The sequence below is a fragment of the Lynx rufus genome, unplaced genomic scaffold (genome assembly GCF_022079265.1).
Source record: "Lynx rufus isolate CCGP_SWC_20201006 ecotype Redwood Valley unplaced genomic scaffold, mLynRuf1.p SCAF_29, whole genome shotgun sequence".
Taxonomy (NCBI): Eukaryota; Metazoa; Chordata; class Mammalia; order Carnivora; family Felidae; genus Lynx; species Lynx rufus.
Window position 1 is genome coordinate 9676315 of NW_025814844.1, and position 25325 is coordinate 9701639.

A 25325-nucleotide genomic window follows, 5' to 3' on the forward strand; every position below is an offset into this window, starting at 1 on the left:
CTTTGGGCCTTTGAAGTTGGTGTTTCCATTTTTCTTGGTTTCTTCACGCAGCAAATGGGTGTCTTTTTATCCTGAAGAACTTCTCACAACTTTGCCCTGAATTCCTGTGCAAGGTAGTGGAGGAAAAGACTGTATTTACAAAATTCTGGATGGAAAACCAGATGGAAGATGCCACTTTAAAAGCAGAAATCCAGGGGTGCCTGGGTAGCTCAGTCGGTTAAGCGTCGGACTCTTGATTTCAGCTCGGGTCATGAACTCATGGTTCGTGAGTTCGAGTCTCCCACATCAGGCTCTGCACTGACAGTGTGGAGCCTCCTTGGGATTCTCACTCCCCCTCTCTCTCTGCCCCACTCCCTGCGCTCTCTCTCTCTCAAAAAATAAACTAAAAAAAAAATTTTTTTTAAGCAGAAATCCATACCTAAAATCCAAAATAAATACATTGAAAGAGAACTTTGTGATTAGAGTGTTGCAAAATGGTAGCCACTGAATAAAAAGACAAGTTGAAGTGATAAGCTGTCAAGACTGCCTTCCTGCCAAGGCCATGTGCTTTCAGCTACTAGTATAATAGTATGTTCATGAGAGAAGAAATTTCATGCTTACTCAAGGGGCCTAACCTGAACTTTGGAACACGTCTTTCTTTGCGTTGTCAGTGTGTATTTGCAGACTAGTGGAAATGATAGTCTGGCCCGTGAGTTGGATCAGCACTAACACCGTTGGTAGTTTTTTCATAGATAGAAGAGGGCATTGGATGGTGACAGACGGCAGCTATCCTGTGAGCACAGCATAACGTATAGAAGTGTTTAATCACTGTTGTGTGCACATAAAACTATTGTAGTGTTGTATGTCAACTATACTTCAGTAAAACATATGTATATAAATACACGCCCACACACATCAAGAAGAAGGCCGTAACTAGAAGAGTCGCACAGAAAGATTTCCACGGGGATTCACGGGAGAATTTCACTGTTCCATAGGATGTCCTCTGCAGTTTTGAGTCTAGCCTGGGCTACACTGTTGTGCTTTGAAAGCAGATTAAAGCTTTTGGACAGATTTGATCTGCTCTTACAGTGGCTCATTACAGTGGCAGGGGGGGGGCAGGAACAGACTAAGGGGATTACTTTGTGATGAATTTCAGTGCCGCTGGCTTCATTGAATTGATTTAGAGCTAAATCAAATATTTTAACAATTGTAAAATTACTGAGAAGGTTAATACTTGAAGCTCTCTAGGCCTTACCTTGTATGCATATGAGGTGTCATGGGTCGTGGAATATAGAAGGACCCAGTGAATGAAGACAATAGAGTACAGTTAGATAAACTCTAAATGACTTAATTTTTTAATGTTTATTTTATTTTTGAGAGACAGAGACAAAGTGTGAGGGGGGAAGGGCAGAGAGGGAGACACAGAATCCGAAGCAGATTGCATCCAGGCTGTCGGCACAGGGCCCGAACCCACGAACCGTGAGACAAAGCCGGACGCTTAATGGGTTGAGTCACCCAAGCACCCTTAAATTATTTATTTTAAAGACCGGTACTATCTAATGCGTTTTGAAAAAGTCAGGAGTCCATTTGTATCGTCCTTTACTTAGTGAAGTCTTGATGGCATTTGCAAACTCAGTGTTTCTAAACTAAGTCCTCGAGTCAAACTGAAATGAAGCCCTATTGGTACATTTAAATGGCAAAGTTATGTAGCTGAAACTGTTAGCAGTTTAAGCATCTGTATACATACACGTGTCCATTCACAATATCCTCATCCAGACATCTCTCCTGCTCTTGGAAATAGGAAAACCAATGTCTGAAGGGTTCTGCTATTGCCTGAGCAATGCAATATTTATTTCCTGTCTTGCAGTGAAAACTGTTCATTGTTTGCTCTTCACAGGTCACTGACAAGGAACGGGAGTTCGCTGCTGGGGCTGCAAAACAGCTCGAATATCAGCAATTGGAAGACGATAAACTTTCTCAGAAATCATCTAGCAGTAAACTATCTCGCTCTCCATTAAAGATTGTCAAAAAGCCTAAAAGCATGCAGTGCAAAGTGATACTTCTGGATGGATCAGAATATATCTGTGACGTGGAGGTGAGTGCACGTTTTAAAACTTTTTTTGTCCCAGATATTGAGACCTGGAGAATGTTGGTATAAAGCATCCAAGGCACTTTCTTGTTTTCAGAACTCTGGAAAATTATTCAGACCTGGTTTCTAAATACAAAATTATCTCCAAAGTCCCTAACAGATCATATTACTAAAAATACTTACAATGTCTCCAAAATGTTACAATCAAGAGAAAAATGTGATCTTAATTAAAAAATATATATTTTTCTAACACTTCCCATGGTAGGAAAAAAAAATGGGGGCCTTAAATCAAGTTTTCATTCATATCTTGTGAGTTATCATTTAAATGAATTTACTTTTTCTGTTTGAATAGTTATACTTTTTAATTTGAATGATTTTATTTTTTTCTATTTTAAATTATTTAATATTTTTTGTATTTGAATAATTTCAACCGTTCATTGGTATAAACTTGTAAATTTCTGTACACAGCACTGTAGGATAGTGTGAACTGAATATGTCCTCTTAGAGTAACTTTTTTTAATGTACATCGTGGTGGGCATTGCAGTTTGAGTGTAAAAACGTATAGTGTCTTTTGTTTGTAAAGAAAAAGTAAAATTCCTCTCAGAGAAGGAGCAGTGAGATGACTTATGTGAGAGATATTTAGCAAGATCGAGTTAACAGATGGGAACAACACTACCTGTCCATAGCGGTGGAGACGGATGATTTGTTGCATTCTCTGTGTAGCACAGAGGACACACAGAGGGTGTGAACTCGGGCCACGGGAGCGGGAGTGCGTGTGCACCGGCCACAGTGCCTTCCCCCCACAGCTGGGAGGGAGCAGCTTGTTCTTTCCGCAGGGGATTCAATTTCAGATTTAACATTTTCTTTCGTTTGCTTATTTATTTATTATTTTTTTAAGTTTATTTATATTGAGATAGCGTGAGTGGGGGAGGAGCAGAGCAAGAGGGGAAAGAGAGAGAATCTTAGGCAGGCCGGGCACTGACAGTGTGGGCAGTGACGACGTGGGGCTCGAACTCATGAACTGTGAGATCGTGACCTGAACTGAAATCAAGAGTTGGATGCCCCACCGACTGAGACCACCCAGGCGCCCCAGATTTAACGTTTTCATTCAAAGAGCTTATTCCTCCCACCTCAGCCCCCTGCCCTTGGTCATACAGGGACCTCGCACATCCGTCTACACCAGCTCCTCCTACCGCATGCTTATGGAGTTCACGTCTTCTGCTGGGTGTGCTATAAGTCTGCCCTGAGGCCCCCTTAAGACACAGCCAGTACCAATCCCACCTGATTTGCTGTGTCCCTCATTCACTCCTCTCTGCTTCCTCTGTCCACAACACCACATCATTCCTACTTTATTTTGCATACTGCACTGCTGTACCCAGTCCTTTTCTTCGATCAGAAGATTCAAATCCATTTCATGTTGATAATGTCATTTGTGGTGGGGATGGGGTTGGGTTACTTTGTAGGAACGTAGAGGAAAAAAGATCTTTTGAAAATAAACTCTTAGATCAAAAGTTACTTGATCACATATTAACTGATAGAATTTTTGTCATCTTGTGACCTCAGAAATATTGATGGGTTGCTGGAGGGAGTGAAATACATGCTCCAAGGATCCTGCCTAAAGTTTGCCATGCACAGACCCCCTTTTTTTTTTTTTTTTTTTTTTTACATTTTTATGGCTTTCATTTTGGCTCATGTCTTAGTTCGAAGTGTCCCATTATTGAGTTAGATGTTTATTCTGGGAATTGGGAGATTCAATAATGTACTCCTCCCTGGGTTTTACTCTGAAGTGTAAAGGACTTTTGTAACCTTTTGTAACCATGAGAGAGATTGTGTTTTTCCAGTGTGGATCCACTTTCTGGAAAAATTGACCTAAGAGAAACTTTTTTCTTAGTTTTGAGGAGAGTCTTTCTGTTGACTGTATTATTAATGAAATAAATAGGGTTACCCTGCAGCCCTCTCGTCCTAGCTACCAGAGCTTCCTAAAGAAGAGTCTAGAAGGAAGTTTACTGAGTTTTGTGTGGGGGTGGCGGATAAATGCTGCAGGGCTGACTGAGGTACATGTAAGTGTTAACCATTCTGCTAAACTTAATTTATATCCCATGCTTCCAATGTGTTACAGATAACCTGTGGTTTTGAGTTCAAAATTTTTATTTTGTGATTAACTTTGGACATAATTCAGTGTTACTGTTAATGCCCCTGTGAGCATTTTGAGTGACGTGGTCTTGTTGGTCAGTTATTTCTCTTTTATAATTCTTTTTATCAATTTGACAGGTTCTTAAGAATAATTCTTTTTTTCTGGGGCACAAAATCCTTTGCCAACAGGATATTTTCAGTATTTCAATGGACGTTGGTAGTAGAAAAGAATGTGGCCACTATGGACTGACAGCCTTGTCGAGAAAATAGAGAGATTTGGGCATATGGCAGAGTGAAGTGGACTCATTTGTAGCTGATTGGTGGAAGGAGAAAGACGGATTGTGAGTCAGTGACGTGCTTCTCAAGGTGGCAACAGGATTCTAGTTGAAAAAGCACATTCAAAATGCCTCTTGGTTTTAGATACGATGGCACATAAAACTTGGCTGGCAAGGTGTGTGGGATATAATAGGTAAACGGTGCTGAAAAACCTTGCCCTAAGGAAGTGTCCTTCAGTCTTGCTCTCCTCTAAACTGAGTTTTTATCCATGTCTTTGTTCAAGACACTCATGCACACATACACACACACACACACACACACACACACACACACACACACAAAGCTGAACTATTCTTTCCTTTTTTTTTTTTAAATTTTTTTTTTAACGTTTATTTATTTTTGAGACAGAGAGCGCGAACGGGGGAGGGTCAGAGAGAGAGCGAGACACAGAATCGGAAACAGGCTCCAGGCTCTGAGCAGTCAGCACAGAGCCCGATGCGAAGCTCGAACTCACGGACTGTGAGATCATGACCTGAGCCGAAGTCGGACACGTATCCGACTGAGCCACCCAGGCGCCCCTGAACTATTCTTTTCAAGTGACTCAGGCCTTTAAAAGTGACTAATGGCCTGTGTGTCAGAATGCAGGCTTCTCATGAAGCAGACCGTGTGTGACACTAAAGCAAAGTAACAGGTCAGACTTTGTTTTGAGGGATCAGATGCAAAATGGAAATGTGTTGGAGGAAGGGGGTGGTCAGACTTCGTAACAGTTTGGGTGAAACTTATCTTTGGGTTTAAGTCGATTACAAACTCGGCATTAACCAGTTGCGTGGTGTAGCTGTCAGAAACATCCGTGCGGTCATGGTTGTTTCTGTTGTGCAGAAAAGTGCAGCGTGTGGTTTGCCAAATGTAGCTGACAGCCCCCTCTTCCTGGACGGGAGAGATCCTGTCCGCAGTGTCTTGTCGATTAGCTCGTACAGGATAGCACTTGTTGGAGCCACCAGACCCGGGTGTGAAAATAGATTTGTCTACTTGTAACCTGTGTGATTTCAAGGAACTCAAGCTTTCTGCGCTTCAGTTGACTGGAAAAAAAGGAGGTGAAAATACTTGCCTCAAAAAGCCATTATTGAGAAGATTAAGGTAGCTACTTAGTTTGAACACTTTCTGCAACATGGCATATTCTTGAGAGAAACCGTGAACTCTGAACTGAGCTTATTCAGCAGAGAGTTACAGGATGGTGAGGGATCTGGAAACCTCTTCTCATGAAGAATGATTAGAGAAATAGAATGTGTTGAAGAAACAAAACATTTCCACATGTCTCCTAGATTTGGAGGGGACAGGATAGCGACTTTCAGTTACTAGGAAAAGTTGGCATTGAATGTCTGTCATAACACACAGATATTTTTTAAAGTATAGAGAGCAGAACTAAATTAGAAGTTACAGGAAGTCCAATTTTTAAGTAAACAGAAAACGCATGTTTTAAATTATTGTTGTCAACCTTGTGATCTATGTTCTGCAGTAGGATTCCAGCAGAAACTGTAGGTGCATTTATGGAAACCATCAGCTCCTCAGATGTGGTCTCAGACTAGATAACTCCCAGTACCTCTTGCTACTCTCAGACTCCTGGAGAGAAGAGACACACAGAAATCTGAATTGAAAAAGCAGAATTGCTTCCCTAAATCCCTGTACCTAACACCTAGAGTTTCAGGTGAATTAAGAACAGGACGCAGGAGACAATAACAGGCATAAGTTTTTTTTTGTTTTGCATTTAATACGGCATCAAGAGAAGCATTTTATTTTACTGAAATCTCGATGCCTAAGCGTTTTCCCCCATGGCTTATTTAAAGCCTTCATTACTTTACCATCAAACTCAACAAGGCTCACCTCTGCCATGACTTTATCACGAGACTATATAGTCACATATAAAGGACTCCCGTGAGTACATTCACATGCACACACATACACACTCCCATCTTAGAATACCCTGGCCCTGTTCTCTTTTCCTTCGAAACCACAAGGTAGCATTTCCCCTCTCCCCCCAGTGCTGTAGTGGTCTTCAACTCCTGCCTTCTTGTGGTCAGATGGAAACCTTTTTCAGTTGTGCTGGCTTTCTCCTATTTTCCTAAAGAGTAGTCTTAGGTCGGGGTGCCTGGGTGGCTCAGTCGGTTAAGCGTCCGACTTCAGCTCAGGTCACGATCTCACGGTCCGTGAGTTCGAGCCCCGTGTCGGGCTCCGTGCTGACCGCTCAGAGCCCGGAGTCTGCTTCAGATTCTGTGTCTCCCTCTCTCTCTGACCCTCCCCCATTCATGCTCTGTCTCCCTCTGTCTCAAAAATAAATAAACGTTAAAAAAAAGTTTAAAAAAAAAAAAAGAGTAGTCTTAGGTCATTGCAGCATTCAGTGTTTTTCCGTCTGACTATTAATAATTTTTTCGAACTCTTATCATAATAAAAGGCCTTTTAAGCAACTTGGTATATATGTTAGGAAATGTTTACATGCTAACCCTATTTTCATGTACACCAACAGAATAATACTAATAGCCATTCCCTTCCCATTTTTCTTGGACCATCAGAGAACACAAGCAACTTCCTGTAGCCAGTTTACTCTCACAACGGCTGTTTACTTCCCAGACATAAATTTTAAAAGAGAAAATAAAAATACCCCCGTCACATGCGGTGAAGGAAATAGCGCTCACCCCGCTTTCGTCCCATTGCTTCTGTGTCGTGCGGACTCATCTGAGTCTGACTGACGAGCGCACGATGTATTTCCCAGTGACCATCCAGTTAGAAATGTTTTCTCTTGTTCGGGCGCCATTCTGATAGCGTCTGACTTGGTTTTAGGAAAGTCAGACATGATCTGAAATTTGAGTCCATATTTCATAATACGAGTTTGCCTCCGCATGTGTAAGACATTGACGCCATTTTATGGTGTAGTTTGGTTCTCCACAAGAAAGCCGATGGCTGGAGGAGTCTAGTGCGTCACTGCAGAAGCTCCACGGGGTTTACCTTGCAGGTGTGACTTACAAGGACCCTGCTGTCTATGCATGGGAAACCGCAGCTTAGTACACTTCAGCTGTAAACGCTGCTGGCCCGGCGGTAAGGGGACACCTAGTGCTTCTGGGCCCAGCTAAATCCACACAGGGCTGGCACCTCCAGGGGAAACTGCCAGGGAATCAGCCACACCGGAGGGAGAGATTTCTATCCAGATCGGGGCAGATCAAAGAGGGCTACTTAGGCGCGACGCTGAAACTGTAAAAGCCTGCCCCCCAGGTTTGACCCTGTCTAGAGGGCCACTGGTTGAATGGGCTCCCTGCCTGAGTATCACTCGGGTCACGCCAGGATGGTTCAGAATCACAAGCAAACACAGAAATGAGGCAGTTTGCTCCAACAAGCATTTCTTGCTGCCATCCAGAGATGCTTCAAAGGAGCCAGAGAGGGTAAGACTGTTTATGGCTCCGTATCCTAAATGTGCTTTCTGTTACCCTCTAACTATTGGTCAGGAAAGGAATGTGTGAAAAACTTTCAAATGCTCTGTCTTGCCCATGATTCAGTTAACTGTCCAAGCCATTCTTCTGTTTCGTATTTTCACTTACTGGGATTTGGTTGGAAAAACAATCAGTGTGTGAATCTTCCAGTTGCTGTAGGTTATGCGACTCAAATACCTGACAGTACCTTTGGGGGTCCTCGACTGGAGGGCACATAGAATTGTCATAATCCCAAAGAGTCGATTAGGGCACCTGTTGCTTTTCATGGATTGTAAGAAGTAATTAACTGTAAAAAGTAGAAAAGAAGGATGTTTGCCAAACCAGTGCGAGTACAGTTCATTCGATGCTGCATAAGTCACAGGGTGTTTGAGTCTGTGTAGTTGCATAAATTCCGATTTAACCTCTCAGTGGGTCTCTGCTCATCTGACTGCCTGACCACATCATGCCATCTGTCATGTGCTGTCACTGTGTCCTGTACAGCACGGCAGCTCCCCTGCTTGAAGATCGATGCCCCTGGGGACTCCCAGGGATGGAAGGACTTTAATTAACTTGGTTTTCTCATGTGACGACTCTTTGGTGCAGCTATGGGAACACTTACCTACAAGGCTCGTTACCACACACCCTCTCGTTCACCAGACAGAGCCAGTACTGAGTGTTTCCAAGGTGTTCAGATTTGTCCTCATTAAGGCTTGGCTAAGAAAAATGAACACTTTTTACTCAAGTTGTTAAATCTTTTCTCCTGGTTTTCATTAAAAAAATAACAATAAACTCTCATAGTCTGTCATGAGTGTAGACAGTGATCTGTTCAACACTTTATTAAGTTTAAAATTAGGAGTATAGGGGCGCCTGGGTGGCTCGGTCCGTTAAGCGTCTGACTTCAGCTCAGGTCATGATCTCACAGTTCATGGGTCCAAACTGCACATCGGGCTCTGTGCTGATGGCTCGGAGCCTGGAGCCTGCCTCGGATTCTGTGTCTCCCTCTCTCTGTTCCTCCCCCGCTTGAGCTCTGTCTCTCTTTCTCTCTAAACAAATAAATAAAAGCATTAAAAAAAAAATAAGGAGTATAAATGTGAAAACGTAGAACTGGTCCCCGGACCAGGTGGTGGTGGTTTGGAAGCTGCATGAATTTTGGAACCTGAGCGTCTGTGCACGTTGGGTGGTCGAAGCCCTAGCAAAGGTACAGTCACTGAGGATTCTTGTTGCTTTGCTGCCGATGGTCACGTGGAGTTAAGTCCTGGCAGGCGATTTGTTCTGTGGATGTCAGGAGTCTGACCATGTGCTGCGGGAACACTAGGTTTGCTCTTTCCCCTTACCATCCCCCGCGCCCTTCATGTCCCCACGGTGTTGTCCCACCGCTTCCTGTTGCTGAGTTGTTGACGTGAACTTGCCTGTTCTGCTGGCAGGCAGGTGGGAGTCGCACTTTTCACGGGCACGTGGTCCCCTGCTCCGGAGAGCGGTCTTGTTTATTTCGTGCTGCTTACTTACCATAGGGTGCTTGATTTTCAGAGATGGTCATTACCCGATTGCTTAGTGAAGGGCGTGCGTGGTCTTTCAGGTTGAAAACTAATCCTCGGTTTTCTACCTCTCACCGTCCTGCGATTCAAACTTCAGGTTGTATTTCATGCTGTTTGTATCTGGTTTACTTGCTTAGATGTCACCTCCTTCAGAATCTTCCCCACTTTTATCTCTGAGAGTTGTCATGTGTGCTCTGGACAAAATCTTTTAAATTCCTTTACTCTTTGTGTGACCTTCTTGTCGCAGACCCTTCTGAGATGGCGGGTTGGCCACGGACCCCTTTCTCTGGGCTCAGGGGAGGGGGTGCTCTCTCTGCTGCTGCTTCAGAAGTAATTCCCCATAGCACCCTGGCCTTTAGGCTTAACTTGAGATTTAGGGAAAGACCACATAAAAGAAGGAATACCTGTGAGTGTAAGTGCCATTCTTGGGTGTGACAGACCCGCAGCCATCCCACCTGGTACCCGTCTGCTTCCACCTATTAGGTGCCAGTTTAGGCCCCCCATAACTCAGTCCTGGCCCTGAAAGCCAAGGGATTGCTTCCCTATGTTAGACCAAGACAGTCCCCGTTACCCTCCTCAGGAAGAGTCTCCCAGCATGGCGGTAGCTTGTGTGGTGACCACAGCCTCCCATTCATACAGGCTGAGCTGGCTCTGTGGCCCCAGTGCACCAGGCTCCTTCCTAGCAGTGGACCTATGTCACAGCTTCAAAACATCGCTTAGGACATTGTCTCCACCAGACACCTCGTTAAAATCCTTGCATTTGCCAGAATACGTTGATCAGATTGTGCAGAGTAGGCCCAACGAGAAAGTTAATCATTTGAGTTTTAATTAACATTTGCCTTAATGCAAATTCTTTTTTTGTGTTTACAACGATTTCAATCTGTAGAAGTAACGTCACACTGTGTGCACAATCTTCCCCAGGGAGTTTTACTAATTTTGCAGAGGCTTTCCTATGAAGTATTTTTTTTTAATTTTTTTTTTTAACGTTTATTTATTTTTGAGACAGAGAGAGACAGAGCATGAACGGGGGAGGAGCAGAGAGAGAGGGAGACACAGAATCGGAAGCAGGCTCCAGGCTCTGGGCCATCTGCCCAGAGCCCGACGCGGGGCTCGAACTCACGGACCGTGAGATCGTGACCTGAGCTGAAGTCGGATGCTTAACCGACCGAGCCACCCAGGCGCCCCAGTATGAAGTATTTCTTGAGGACCTATTATATTCTAGGCACTGAAAACTAAGTGAGTAAGACTTGAGGCTTCGACAGAGGACTGTCTTACTCATAGAGTCCCACAGTCTTAAGTCTAGAAGGGACATTGGAAATGACTTTGTCTTCTGTCTCCTCTCACTGATGAGGAAATAGACCCAGAGCAGTTAATGTGAGGAAACACAGCCTAGAACCAGTAGGGAAGGACTAGAACCCAGATCTCCTGCCCTCTGCTTCAGAGGTCTCATTACTATAGCTCCAGAAACATTCCAAGTCTTTGCAGAAGGAGCAAACCGAAACAGAGTATTTATGTCCAGCTTGGGTTTGTGAAATAGTGCGATGAAAAGAGAAGAAGGAGGAAGATCTGCTTTTCAAATTAATAATATATTAGATTCTTGAATATCTCCTTTACTGGTAATTCTGTATGCCTTTGACATCAAAATTGGTCACTTTTTCTAAATTTTGTAGTTTATGTAATTTGGGGGTAAGTAAGACCACCAGAGTGGCTCTTCCTTTTCTCTCTCCTTCCCTCCCCTCTGCTGGTGGCTGGAGAGCTTTGAAACCTCCTTGAAGCACATCTGCCGTAGACACTCTAAAAAATGTCTCCTTTTAATAAACCGGCAGCTTGACTCTAAGCCTGGAGTGGGTTAATCAGGCCTCCCTGGGAACAAAAGGGCTCTGAGGTTGTAAGCAGATCCTGTCCAAGAGGGACAGGTTAAGCCAATGGAAAGAATGCCATTCTTTTAAAACTTCTTAAACCTAATTTCTAAAAGTGGTTGTCAAGTCTTTGCTTCTGGTTATACTAATCTGGTCATAGGGATCACGAGATAAGATACTATGTGAAGAGTAGAACTTAAGAAGCAACATTGTTTCATTTTGAATAAGAAGAGGAAACTAATACAGAAGCTCTTGAAACTGGTACATGGAACAGGGTTCAGGCTTGGCTCAGCTCTTTGCCTTCATACAGAATAATTTTAGGCAAGTTCTACAGCTGCCATGGTCCAGCTCCAAGTGGAAAGGCCAGTTTAAACTGAAGACCCTAGCCATCCCCCAGAGAGCAGAAGTTTTCATTATCCTGTGATTTTTTTTTTGTTTCAACTTTCCTGATCAATTGCCAGTTCATTTTATAATTACAGCATTTCCCCCATGAAAGACAGGTTATAATTTTCAAGATTATAGCTCATCTCCCCTTAGTTAGCACTTAAATTGATGCCTTTCTTTTCATAGAAATACTCTCGGCCCTAAAGGAAGTTTAGGAGGGAGACTCCTGGTATCAGCCATAAGATTAGAAAATCTTTTCATTAGATGGGTAATAACCTGGGACCGTTTCTATGTGGGGTGATAGTCTCTTGATTTTGATATCACTTTTTTTTTCATTAGCTTGTTTCAGCAGGTGTCTTTTGACTTTGTCTCCAAGGTCAGAGATCTAAGAACAGCACCTTGGCCTCTTTTTCAATCCAGAAGTGAAGTCCAGTAGAATCCCAGTTTCTTCTAGTAGGAGGAGAACGTGAACTCTAGTTCAGTCCCCGCCTCCAGTATGGATGGGTGTGTGTGTGTGTGTGTGTGTGTGTGTGTGTGTGTGTGCGCGTGCGCACCCATGCAGATGTCCAGCAAAATATAGAAGTGGGGTCAGGGAAGACTGGAGTACAGTATGATAATGAAGGCCTTACTGTAGGGACAGGATAAAATATTCACGAAGAACTAGTTTTCACTTGACTCTTGGCATCTACTCACTGATCCAGTCAGTATGACATATAGTCAAAAAAGGAAGCACCTGCTCAGGCAGTACTCGGTTTCAGGTTTTGGCTGGCACACAGGCGTTGTGGTCCTGTGTCCAATTTGCATGTGAAGGGAGGTCGACATGCTTCCATGTTACTTTGAAGAGTATTTTTAACCCAAAAGGAAAATTAAGTTGTATATGTAAGTAAACGCCTTTTTGTCATTTATTATGACTATGATCTTGTTAATTTTTGTAGCAGAGGGAAAGGGGAGAAATCTCATAGTATGTCAGCTCATTCACATTTGCTGTTTGGGTATGGTGATTAAATAATTCTGCAGGAGACAGGAAGCATGATGAAAGAGGGGCGAAAGCTCTGCTAAAACGTTTCATAGTGATATTGAACAACTGCATATTTTTGTTAGTGACATATCCTGTGGCTAATATTTATGGCAGCCACAATTAATAAATTACAGCAGCCAAGTTTGGCACCTCTTTCAAGGCCAGTAGTGCATTCAGCTTTGAGTGTGAGCCTCATTTGGGGCTATCAGTACATGAAAAATAAATTGTTCATCATTCTTGGCAGAGTTTTATATTTTTTCTTACATTTACGCCTTCTCTCAAGTTTTCCAGATCAGATAGACACGCTCAGTCCAGTGCAAGTCGCACCAATAATAAAATTCTTATGTGAATTGAAAACTTAGATTCAGCTTTACCTATTTTTTAATTTTTGTAAATAGCCAGGGACTTTGGCTAAGAAACTTGGCCTCTCAGCGTTGATGCTGTGCTACTCAAAATATTCAGGTTCTTTACAGACAGACTAGTAGAAATGTTGAACTGTAGTTGTACTTTCAATGCATGCACTGAGTAGCAGAACTAGCATTTAATACTTCAGGTAAAAGGATCACTTGCAGGCAGGCTTTTAAAAGTGCGTTTAGGGGCGCCTGGGTGGCGCAGTCGGTTGGGCGTCCGACTTCAGCCAGGTCACGATCTCGCGGTCCGGGAGTTCGAGCCCCGCATCGGGCTCTGGGCTGATGGCTCAGAGCCTGGAGCCTGTTTCCGATTCTGTGTCTCCCTCTCTCTCTGACCCTCCCCCGTTCATGCTCTGTCTCTCTCTGTCCCAAAAATAAATAAACGTTGAAAAAAAAAATTTAAAAAAAAAAAAATAAAAAAAAATAATAAAAGTGCGTTTATGGGGGCACCTGGCTGGCTCAGTCAGTTGAGCAACTGACTTTGGCTCAGGTCGTGATCTAATGGCTCGTGATTTCAAGCCCCACATCGGGCTCTGTGCTGACAGCTCAGAGCCTGGAGCCTGCTTCGGATTCTGTGTTTCCCTCTCTGTCTCTGCCCGTCCCCTGCTCGTGCTCTGTCTCTCTCTCTCTCAAATAAACATTACATTAAAAAAATTTTTTTAATAAAAATAAAAAATAGGAGTGTGTTTCTGAAACTCATAATGTGGAGGCACCTGGGTGGCTCATTTGGTTAAGCATCTGACTTTGGCTCAGGTAGCGATCTCATGGTTCGAGAGTTCAAGTCCCACATCGGGCTTTGGACTGACAGTGCAGAGCCTGCTTGGGATTCTCTCTCCTTCTCTCTCTGCCTCTTTCCCACTTGTGCATGCTCTCTCTCTCTCTCCCTCTCTCCCTCTGTCTCTCTCTCTCTGAATAAACACACTTAAAAATTAAAAAAAAACAACAACTCATAATGTGTCGATGTCCTAAAAATTGCACACATGAATATCTGTGGAAGTACCATGAAACAGTCAAATCAGACCTCAGGATTCTTGTACAGTAGGATAAGCTTTCACAGTTGATTTTGTAAAGAATTGAATTTGGAGCCTAAGGGGATTAAACTTTGGGAAGCAACCTGTAATAGCGACAGCCTGTGACATCTTGGCTTTGCCATTTGTTTGCACATCCCCTAAATGTTCTCAGTTTTCTCATTTGCAAACCAGAGCTCAGGGGGTGACTGCGAATGGCCAGGGGTGGATGTTAAATGCTTACAGGTGCCAGGGACCCTGTTGGACCTATAGTGGCTAGCAGATTTGAAAGCTTCCCCAACTTGATACACTTCCACCCCATAAAGTATAAAGTGTATACCTCTAGGCTTTGCCTAGAAGAATTTAAAAAATTTTTTTCAACGTTTTATTTATTTTTGGGACAGAGAGAGACAGAGCATGAACAGGGGAGGGGCAGAGAGAGAGGGAGACACAGAATCGGAAACAGGCTCCAGGCTCTGAGCCATCAGCCCGGAGCCTGACGCGGGGCTCGAACTCACGGACCGCGAGATCGTGACCTGGCTGAAGTCGGACACTTAACCGACTGCGCCACCCAGGCGCCCCAAGAAGAATTTAAATAAAAACACTCTGTAGAGTGGAGGCTTTTTAATATAAAAATGGGATCATAGCCTTTACACTGCTTAGAGATTTGCTTTTATCCTTCAGTAGGCGAATGGGTAAGTAAACTGTGTTGTAATCCAGACAATGGAATCTTACTCAGTGCTATGGAAAGAGCCGTGAAGAGACATGGAGACTTGGAGAAGCCTTAAATGCATGTTTCTAAGTGAAAGGAGCCGGTCTGAAGGGCTACATACAGTATGGTTCTGATGATACGAGATTCTGGAAGAGGCAAAATTATGGGATAATGAAAGACTAGTGGTTGCCAGAGGATGGGGTGGGGTGAGGGGCACATAGAGAGATGAACAGGCAGAGAGCACCCAGGATTTTTAGGGCAGTGAAAGTACTCTGCAGGGTACCGTAACGATGGATACGTGTCACTACACATTTGTCCAAACCCATAGGAAGTACAACACCAAGAGTGAAACCCAATGTAATCTACAGACTGGGTGATAATAATGAATCCGTGTAGGTTCACTGATTGTAACAACCATGCCATTCTTGTGGGGACTGTTGATAGTGGAGGCAGCTGTGCGTGTGGGGGGCAGGAAGGACGTGGGAAAACATTTCCCTCGACTTTGCTGTGTACCTAAAACCGCCCTAAAACAAAGTTCAGTCTTAAATAACAACAGCGACAAAACCACTCACCGAGAAGCTTGTCAGGATTGAGAAATGACCTGGAAAACAGGAAATTTGCTTTTTCTCATACTGCACAGCTTGAACCTGCCGAGAGGAGACAGAAGATGTAACTAAGGTGCTATTACTATGGTGTCAGAAATCAGGAGGTGTTTAACAAGCCTGAGTGTGTTCTGAAAATAATTATACGCACTCCATTTCTGGCTTTCGGTGCCAGTCTCTTATCCTGCACTGACTCACATTTTACGGCAAGCAAGGAGGTAGTGTTCCCTGGCCTCAGTAATGAACTCTCTCAAATTATGCAGGAGAGTCCATTATGGAAGGGGCCTGACGACATCACTCTGTTCTTCCTTCATGTCTAGTCCCTTTGGAAGTTGGCGTGGAACATTCTTTCTAGTTCTACTGAGCCTCGACTCACTGTGTTTTCTGATTTTTTTTTTTAACATTTATTTATTCTTGAGACAGAGAGAGACAGAGAATGAACAGGGAAGGGTCAGAGAAAGAGGGAGACACAGAATATGAAACAGGCTCCAGGCTCTGAGCTGTCAGCACAGAGCCTGACGCGGGGCTCGAACCCACGGACCGCGAGATCATGACCTGAGCCGAAGTCGGACGCTTAACCGACTGAGCCACCCAGGCGACCCTGTGTTTTCTGATTTCTTATCTGGCGACTCTGAGCGATGTATTTGAAGAGGCTTCTTTATGTTCAGTTTTATTTTAAGTGTCCTTACAAATTCAGATCATCCTTTATTTGTCCTTCGGTAGCAAGTATAGGCTATGGGACGGGGTTGCTCTGTTTTGGTTTTTTTTGGTTTTTTGTTGTTGTTTTGTTGTTTTTTTGTGTGTGTGTTTTGGTTTCGTTGCCTCTTACCATATTAGGAATTCTGTGTGGTATTCTGGGTGTTCATGAAATAGCTAGGGACACAAGAGAAGTAGCCAGGAAAAAGGAGAGAAATGGGAACCTACCCAGCGCACTTCCTTTTCGTGTTGGGGCAGGTCCTCTACTATCGGTGAGAACTTCTCTCTTGCCTAAAGAAATTGGGAGCGGCTCTTTGAGGTGTGTTTCCTGGACTTTTCTTTCTCTTTTCGGACCTAGGTTTTGAAACCAGGCTATTGACAGAAAAGCAAAAGTGCACATCTTCAGCTGGTTGTAAATACCTGCTTTGGAGTAGAGGTGTTCTCAGCCCCGGTTCATCGTGTTAAAAATGGTACGCATGTGTGTCACTATTTGGCAGGTAGACACGAATTACTCGAAAATGTCGGCTGACTCCCTGAGTTGGTGTGTAAGGCCCCCCTAACGTCCAGCAGCATTCATGTATTCTATTTTATTTTGTTTTTGAATTTCCAGAGTGATTCTGCTTAGGCTTGGGATATTTACATCATTCTGCTTAGAGCTTGGGCAGGGAAGGAGACATGAAGAGCGGGCATCGAACACATTTGAAACATCAGGGGTACTTGAGGCAGACGAGGCTGGAAAGGAAGGCCAAGGACCCATCCGAGGGGATGGGTTTGATGTGCTAACAAGGTTGGGTATCGTTTAGATACTTTGACTTTCTATCTCTGAGTCCCTTACAAACTACTATAAACTTAGCAATGTGAAACCACATGTTTGTCATCACATTTTTCGGCCGGTCCTCTGCGTGGGTCTCCTACAGCAGAAATCAGATTATTCACTGATTGAATCTTCATCTGGAGGCCAAATGAGGGAATGCTTCATGCTCCTTTGAGCTCTTGGCAGAATTCGTGTTCTCCTGGTTGTAAGCCTGGGGACCTGGCTGTCGGCTGGGGACCAGTCTTTGCTACAGTCTGCTCTCGGGGCCTTGCCACGAGGCCCCCCTCAGTCTCAGCAGCACAGAACCTCCCTCACTTTGAGTCTGGTTACCTTCAAATCTTTCTGCCTCCCCTGATGTTACCAGCCTGAAAAAACTCTGCCTTTAAGGGCTCACACAGTCAGGTCAGGCCCACCCAGATTATGTCCCGATCTTCAGGTCAGCTGTGCCATCAGAGCATAACCTGACCACTGGAGTGAGATCCACTCTATTCACAGCTCCAAGGATTGGGATTGTGCAGGAAATCTTAGGGCCATCTTAGAATTCTGCCCCTCACAAGAGGTGATGGGGTTTCTGGGGCTTTACCAAGGGGAGCTCTTGGGCCATTTGTGTTGTTAAAACATACTTCTGTTAAATAGTCATCGAAGAGGAAGAGACTCGAAACAGGGACGTTAGTCAGCTCTGGCAGTGAATGCGGCAAGACATGCTAAGGACCAGAACTGAGGCAGCAGCAGTGGCATAGAGGGGAGAGAATGGGTTTTCAGGAACTGTCCTGAAAAGGAGCAGAGTTGATTAATTAGATGTAGGGTGGGGATATGGGTAAGTGATAACAGACAGTAACTTATAATGACTGCCTAATTTCTGGATCAAGTGGAGTGGCTGCATAGACAGATGTAGACTACAAGGAGAAAAGTTGATAGGGGAAGATAATGAATTTAATTCAGAACGATCGAGTTTAAAGTGCCCGGAATATGAAAGTAGCAATCTGCTACTGTAAATGGATGTGTCGTTCAGCATTTGGTAGAGAGGCCGGATTGGCAGGCTTCATGGGAGCCATTATCTTCTATACTAATTCACACTTGGGAGTGGAGGAGATTGCGAGGATAGTCAATGAATGAATAAGAAGAAGGAGGCTAGCAGAGCCCTGGGGGAACACTAGCATTTAAAGTTGGGAATGGAGCGAGCTTGGTCAAAGCTCCTCCCCATGCCTCCTGTTCTTCCCTACACCCAATCCCCGTCCCTTTTTGCCATTAGCTTGTGCGCTGGGTGTGCATGACCCCATGGGGACATTATAAGAGTGACTGTGGTTGGCTGAGTATCCTTCAAATAGTTCAAAGAGAGAGCCTGTGTAGAAAAGCATCCCAGATATCATTTTATAAATGCCATTAAAGCATTGGTTACACTATTGGGTGTAGAAGACGGGAAGCCGGAGATTGTGTAAGGTACCATCCCCTGAGAAAAAATGAAGTGTTGGGCACAAGTCTTGTGCCCCCCTCCAGTTTGTTGTCTGTTCTCCTTTTATTTCTGTAATTTGGTTTTTTGCCATCCTTTGGGCTTTAGGCTTTGCATTACACAAAGCGGTAAGAACCGTAACATTACGCTCCTTACGAGGAATGACTGATCCCTGATTTCTTTGAACTACTTAACAACTATTAGGAGTAGTTTCACGTCGGCATACTGTATAGTTGTGATTTTTAAGGCACCATAATTATACTTTAAGCTGTGAAGGAGTGGTCTCATTCAGAAAGCTTTCTTAAAATGTTTATCTCAAAGTTGAAAAAATAAACCCTTTATGCGTAGCGTCCCGGAGCTTTCCAGTTTGGACTGTGGTGAGGACCTGCTTCTCTTTCAGGTATTACCCCCTGCCCCACCCCTGTCTCACCTTCTCCCTGGTCCAGGGAAGAAGGCATCTCGTACTGAACTCTTGGTTTGCTTCCCTCTCTCTACAGCAAAGAAGCAAAGGATTCTTTTTCTCTCCTATCTCTGGGCTGTGTGGACCAGCCAATGCACTTTAGGCTTTTTATTTGTTTTTCCTAGGAGAGGTCATGGATTCCAAGCTGTGGGAGCTCTCTGTTGGAACGCATAACATTTCCATCCATAAAGCTAGCTTCCTATAGCTTGTTGGTATGGTCTCCCTTTACGTGACGACTAGTAGGGATATCGTATTTCTAGATAAGTGAAATTTAGGTCTTTGTCTTGCTTCTCCTGCCAAGGCTGCTCTGTTTTGTTGACGTTGCCTGGTGACTGTTTCCTGCGGTCTTGGTCCAGGATATCTCTACAAATGGCAAATTAAAATGGCCAGATTAGATATTAATTCATGAATTGCTTTGATCAGTGGAGGTTTCCTTCTTGTCAACACATAACACCTCCTTGCTGTGTGGGAATGTATTGTTTTCAGTGTGACAGACAGCTGTGTTGAACTGGTATGTACATTTGGTGTCATTTTCTAGCAGGAGTGAAAGAAAATCCTATCTCTAAGTCCCGTTCCCACTTCGGAATGCCCCGCGTTTTCCCTGCTGCTGCTTATGGGAATGAGTGATGGTGTCCAGATGTACACAGCCAGTACAAGGAACTGGTTCTTATGATGGTGTTTGGAAAACTGGAAAGAATAAAGAGACTTGTTATTTCTTATGGAATGCCATGGTGACAGCAAATAAAGTCACTAAAGAGCCACCACATTCTTCAGGGAAATGCCATTAGACTGAGCATGTCAAGCTCATGAATGGTTTTAGATGGTTACCCCAAGCAAAATGCTTCAGTTTAATGTGCCCGGTTATTCCTTTGGGGGAAAAAAAGCTATCTAAAATGCCATGATCTGCAGACCTTCTTTAATAGTACACTGGCCAAGAATTGATCAGGAGAAAGAAGCCCACCAAAATCACATTTGGAAATGCGATGCATTTCAGAAATACATATTATTTGACTTGGGGCTTCTGTTCATCCCCTGCCATGTTCTAACAAGGACTTCAGGTGTTTTTATGTAAGGGCACATGATGGCATGAGAAGAAAATAAATTGATAGAGAACAGCACCAAAAGAAAATGGAAGAAGCCAGGAAGGAGGTCAGTCCCAAAACACACGTCCTGAGCTCTTTACCAGACCCTGGGGAGGAAACCTCGACCCTCAGTGTCTGCACTATAAAAACACATCAGTTTCAAAAGTTTCCATAGAAGCACGTTTTTTCCAAGTCCAGTTGTTTGAGAAAACACTCCAATGCAGCTCTCTGCTAGCTGCTGCTTCTTCCCTGAATAGCCGTCCAGAAACTCTCCATGGCTGTTACTTCTCAGTCTAACCTTCAGTAAGCAGCAAGTAATGATTTGTCAGTTGGAGATTACGTTCCTCGTTAATTATCTGAGATGCAATGCCTTTTATGTTGTCCGTTTATTGCAGAACTGTGTTTTTTAATAGCAGAACTAGAGGGGATATAGACATCTCTCAGGAGAGGTGAGAGCTTCCCAGAGACATGTTCCCAAAGAGAATATCACCCTCCTTCTGGAAGGACTTGGGCCAGGACGTACTTGAGGTCAAGCAAATAGCTGGGGTTAATATTTGGATCTAGGCCATTGTAGAGACAAAAAGATGCTCCAGGTCCCAACTCTGTACTCTATAGAGCATGACTTCAGTGATTTCAGCTCAGAGAAACCTGAAAGCTTCAGGAGTTTCTTGTACACTCTTCAGGATAACCTCAAAGCAAACTCTCTGCCCAGGTGTGTAAATATAAACCATCTCCTTTATACAGGATTATTAAAACTGTAAGCCCATTAAATGTTGTGACTGCCACAAAAATGCTGAGTTCAGTTTTAGGACAGCTTTCAGGGGGCGGGCCGGTTGCATGTTTGAGGGTGAACTCCCCAATCTGCTGTTGACATTGATTTTGTATTGTCCTCAATTAGATGAGGGAGAAGAGACCGTTCTTCCTACTTTGCCAGAGAATCCAGAGAACTTCCCTGTGTTGTGTATGGGTTGCCATCCACTCTCATCGCAAGACCCTACCTACACTGTGTGGTGTGAAAGTGCGGGTCTGTTGATCCTGGAAGATCAGGCTGATCTCATACAGTGGAGTCCAGAGAGGTCCCTGGAAGCCATGATCCTCCTTACATTTTTCTGTTTCAGAGTGAGGGGTAAAGGGTGTATCAGATGGTAGTAATGGAGTGGAACCATAGCTCCTGGAGGAAAACTTGAGAAATTTATTAACAAGTTAACCTGCAACATTGGAACGAGAAATTTTATTTTATTTTATTTTATTTTATTTTATTTTATTTTATTTTATTTTATTTTATTTTATTTTATTTTACTTTACTTTACTGTACTTCATTTTATTTTTTGTTAAATAGAATTTATTGTCAAATTGGTTTCCATACAACACCCAGTGCTCATCCCAACAGGTGCCCTCCTCAATGCCCATCACCCACCCTCCCCTCCCTCCCACCCCCATCAACCCTCAGTTTGTTCTCAGTTTTTAAGAGTCTCTTATGTTTTGGCTCCCTCCCTCTCTAACTTACTTACTTACTTACTTATTTATTTTTCCTTCCCCTCCCCCATGGTCTTCTGTTAAGTTTCTCAGGATCCACGTATGAGTGAAAACATATGGTATCTCTCTTTCTCTGCCTGACTTATTTCACTTAGCATAATATCTTCCAGTTCCATACACGTTGCTGCAAATGGTCAGATTTCATTCTTTCTCATTGCCAAGTAGTATTCCATTGTATATATAAACCACATCTTCTTAATCCATTCATCAGTTGATGGACATTTTGGCTCTTTCCATAATTTGGCTATTGTTGAAAGCGCTGCTATAAACATTGGGGTACAAGTGCCCCTATGCATCAGCACTCCTGTGTCCCTTGGGTAAATTCCTAGCAGTGCTGTTGCTGGGTCATAGGGTAGGTTTATTTTTAATCTTTTGAGGAACCTCCACACTGTTTTCCAGAGTGGCTGCACCAGTTTGCATTCCCACCAACAGTGCAAGAGGTGAACAGGAATTTTAAAAACTAGCAGGTTTTTCATTTGTGGGAATACGGTGTTGCCTTCGTGCAAAACATGGGAGGAAAAAAAAATTTGCAACATTCTAAGATCTGGCTAGAGCATATGATACCCACGTGGTAGGAAAATACAAGTAAATTGGTCATGAACAAATCACAAAGATCAGAGCAGTTTTTGAAGAGTTTTGAAACAAGACATCAACCCCAGATGCATGCATTTATTTAGCTTGATTTTCTTTACTAAAAAAAAATCATAATTCTGCTCTATGCCAGGCCCTGTGCTAGGTGTGGGAATCCAGTCATGAGTAAAAGCTGCTTTCCTGAGCCTCAGCTGTTAGTAACACCATAGAGATCATATAGAAACCAGTGTAAAAGTGCCACCCTGACCAGTGCAGTGCAGGGGCTGTGTAAGCATGTCCTCTGGGATTTGAGCCGAGTCCTGGTGCTGGAGGAGAGATCTGAAAGATGGGCAGGTAGAATGTTCCAGGATGCAAAGATGGCTTGTGCAGATTTTTTTTTTTTTTTTTTTTTTGGCAGGGGGAAGCCTGGGAGGAGAAGGGGCTGAGAGAAGGCTGTCTATAGAATGTGGAAACAGGGGAGGGGCTTTGTGGTAGAAAACCCAGAGAGGCAGGCAGGGCCTCCCAGGCTGCAGTGGTCCAACCTTCACACTTGGGCTAGCTGTGTCCCAGAGCGTCTCTTGCTACTGAATCTGACAGTGAAACACTGGTCTTCCCACATGGACCTATTCTCCCTGAGGTTTTTAACGTAAAAACAGAAGTTAAAAGAAATGTGGTAACATCCCAGAGGGGACCTCCCTGGAGTTTGACTTCACATCCCACAGTGCATCCAGGATCACAGGCATTTTGCTGCCTGGCCATCCTTGGGAGACGTGGATGGGGCTAGTTTATAGAACCAACAGTAAAAGAAGGGGAAAAGGCATCACCTGAGCCCCTGGGAACGTCTGTAAGTCTCTCAGGCCCAGACCTCCCAGTTTAACCGTGAGTGCAGGTAAACTCCAGAAAAGATAGTTGCTTTCTCTTGAGTGCAAGATAAAGCAGACTAATCTGGACGAGCGTGTGATACTTTGCTCTTTGCTTGAAAAGAATATTTTTAATTTTCTTGACATAAAAAAAAAAAAGTTAGGGTTGTTTCTTCAGGCAGAAGCCTGGGCCTGCTTGAAAAGCAGGTTTTCTTGGGGCGCCTGGGTGGCGCAGTCGGTTAAGCGTCCGACTTCAGCCAGGTCACGATCTCGCGGTCCGTGAGTTCGAGCCCCGCGTCAGGCTCTGGGCTGATGGCTCAGAGCCTGGAGCCTGTTTCCGATTCTGTGTCTCCCTCTCTCTCTGCCCCTCCCCCGTTCATGCTCTGTCTCTCTCTGTCCCAAAAAAAATAAATAAACGTTGAAAAAAAATTAAAAAAAGAAAAGCAGGTTTTCTTGATTTTATTTGCTGGATCAGTTTTTATGTGATTGTTATTTACTACCATTTGCTAATGCTACTTACCGCTTTTTTTTTTTTAACCACAAAACTTAAATAATCATCTTAGATTCAGTTAAGAGCAGTGACTAACATTCTTTTCAGGTTAAATGAGTACTTAGAGCTGTTGGAGTAAGGGCGACCTTCTGCCCTTCTAACTTTTCCTAACACTGCAGACCTGAGGAAGAGACGGGGCCTGTCTGGTCTGATTCTAGAATTAGGACCAGGCCTCCCTTTTCCTTAGCTGGGATGAGCAGCCTCCTCCCCACCCCCATTCACAGGAGTGGGGACTGACAAGCAAAGAGGATTAGTGCTGGCTTTCCAGGATTGTGAGCGCAGGCAGCATTAAGGCGGGATGCCCCCGATACAGTGGTGTCACAAAACAATGCTGACCTTTGACACGCAGAGCCAACTGTACCCCAGAGTGGCCCATATGAGGCATTAAACACGTCAGAAAAAGTTGAAGTGTATATCAAATCAAGATATTTAATGATCGAAAAAGCGTTTTCTCTCTCTCTCTCTACTGGATTTTAAATACTAATCTAAATTATAATATGCTCACATGAAGGCTGATAGAAGTAGCACATAGAGTGAGACCATCTATCCTACTTTTTCCAGAGGTTTGTGTTTCATTCTAGGTCTTTCGTACACTGTAATATCACTTAAATTTAAAATGGTAAAATGATACAATTACATCTTAAAATTATGTGAGTTGATACCATAGCCCTGATATCCTTCCTCTTCCTGCTCTCAGCCTTGCCCTATGAGTAGGCTAACATAGTTGATGGAAAGAACACAGGTTCGCTTGTTACCTATTTGTTTAAAGCAATGACAATATTATTCTTACATTTTTTGATCGTCGATGCCTTATAGACTTGAAAAGTGACCATGCTGCAAATTGATACTCATGAAATTGATATTAACAGAACTCATGTTTTCATTGTCAACATTTACATTGCCCACAGCTCTTTATTTGACCAAATGAATTATACATCACGATTTGAGTTTGTGTGTGCGTGCGTGCGTGTGTGTGTGTTTGAGAATTGTCTTAAGAAAGAGATTAAGTACTTCCTCTGACAGGAAAGAATTCTCAAAGTTCCACGTCATTCAGAATTAGACCCTGTGGTTATTTTACATTATTCAAGTTTGTTTCTCTTGCAAACATTCTGCTTCCCTAGGCCTCCTTTTCTGCATTCATTTTGCACACTTTGGCTTAGTGACCTGAATCCTTAGCAGATTAACAACAGGAAATGTTGTCTGATAGTTCACTGCCAACATCTCATATGTGTGATGTGAAACTCTTTGTAAAAAAACCGAGCCCAATGTTTTTGCTGTCCAAGAAGAAGCATGCTTCACTGGAAAGCTATTATCTACCACAGTGCATGTCTCTGAGCACAAAAGTCTGATTTCAAATAGAGACTGAAATTGCTTCAACAAATGAAGGCAGAAACAGATTGTGGCTGAGTGAAAAAGGCCTCTTTTTAAAAAAGTGGAGAGGCTTCCCGTTCAGGAAGGGACTCTTGTCGCCAGTGTGCTAAAAGTAACTGTGCACTGAGTCTGAGTCAAAACATAGGACAACTCTATTGCGTTCGAACAATTCATTCTTGTTTTGCCAGGACTATATGCCATATGGATGATTCTGTAACCATCTTCTGTTTTGGCCTAGAATGTACCAAAACAAGCCAGTGCACCCAATGTATATTAACCAGTGTGTGTGTGTGTGTGTGTGTGTGTGTGTGTGTGTGTGTGTGTTTGTAAATGATAATTTAATGTACCCTTGGCTTATGGATATAATACTATTTTTCAGCAATTTCCCAGCTTTACCTACACGGTGATATTTGTTTTTCACAAGAGAAATGGGATGATTCCATTGCTGCACTATATGCTAACTACCTTGGATAT

The 25325-nt window shown here is 43.5% G+C and overlaps 1 protein-coding gene across 7 annotated transcripts in view; it reads left to right on the forward strand.

Annotated features, from left to right (window-relative positions):
• EPB41L3 (erythrocyte membrane protein band 4.1 like 3) overlaps nucleotides 1-25325 on the forward strand; it is a 146183-nt gene that overhangs the window by 58011 nt on the left and 62847 nt on the right. For all 7 annotated transcript variants that reach the window (XM_047090310.1, XM_047090304.1, XM_047090306.1 and 4 more), the window contains exon 3: nucleotides 1877-2074. In XM_047090310.1, coding sequence (XP_046946266.1) covers nucleotides 1877-2074 — 198 coding nt within the window. The remainder of the gene's footprint in view (nucleotides 1-1876; nucleotides 2075-25325) is intronic.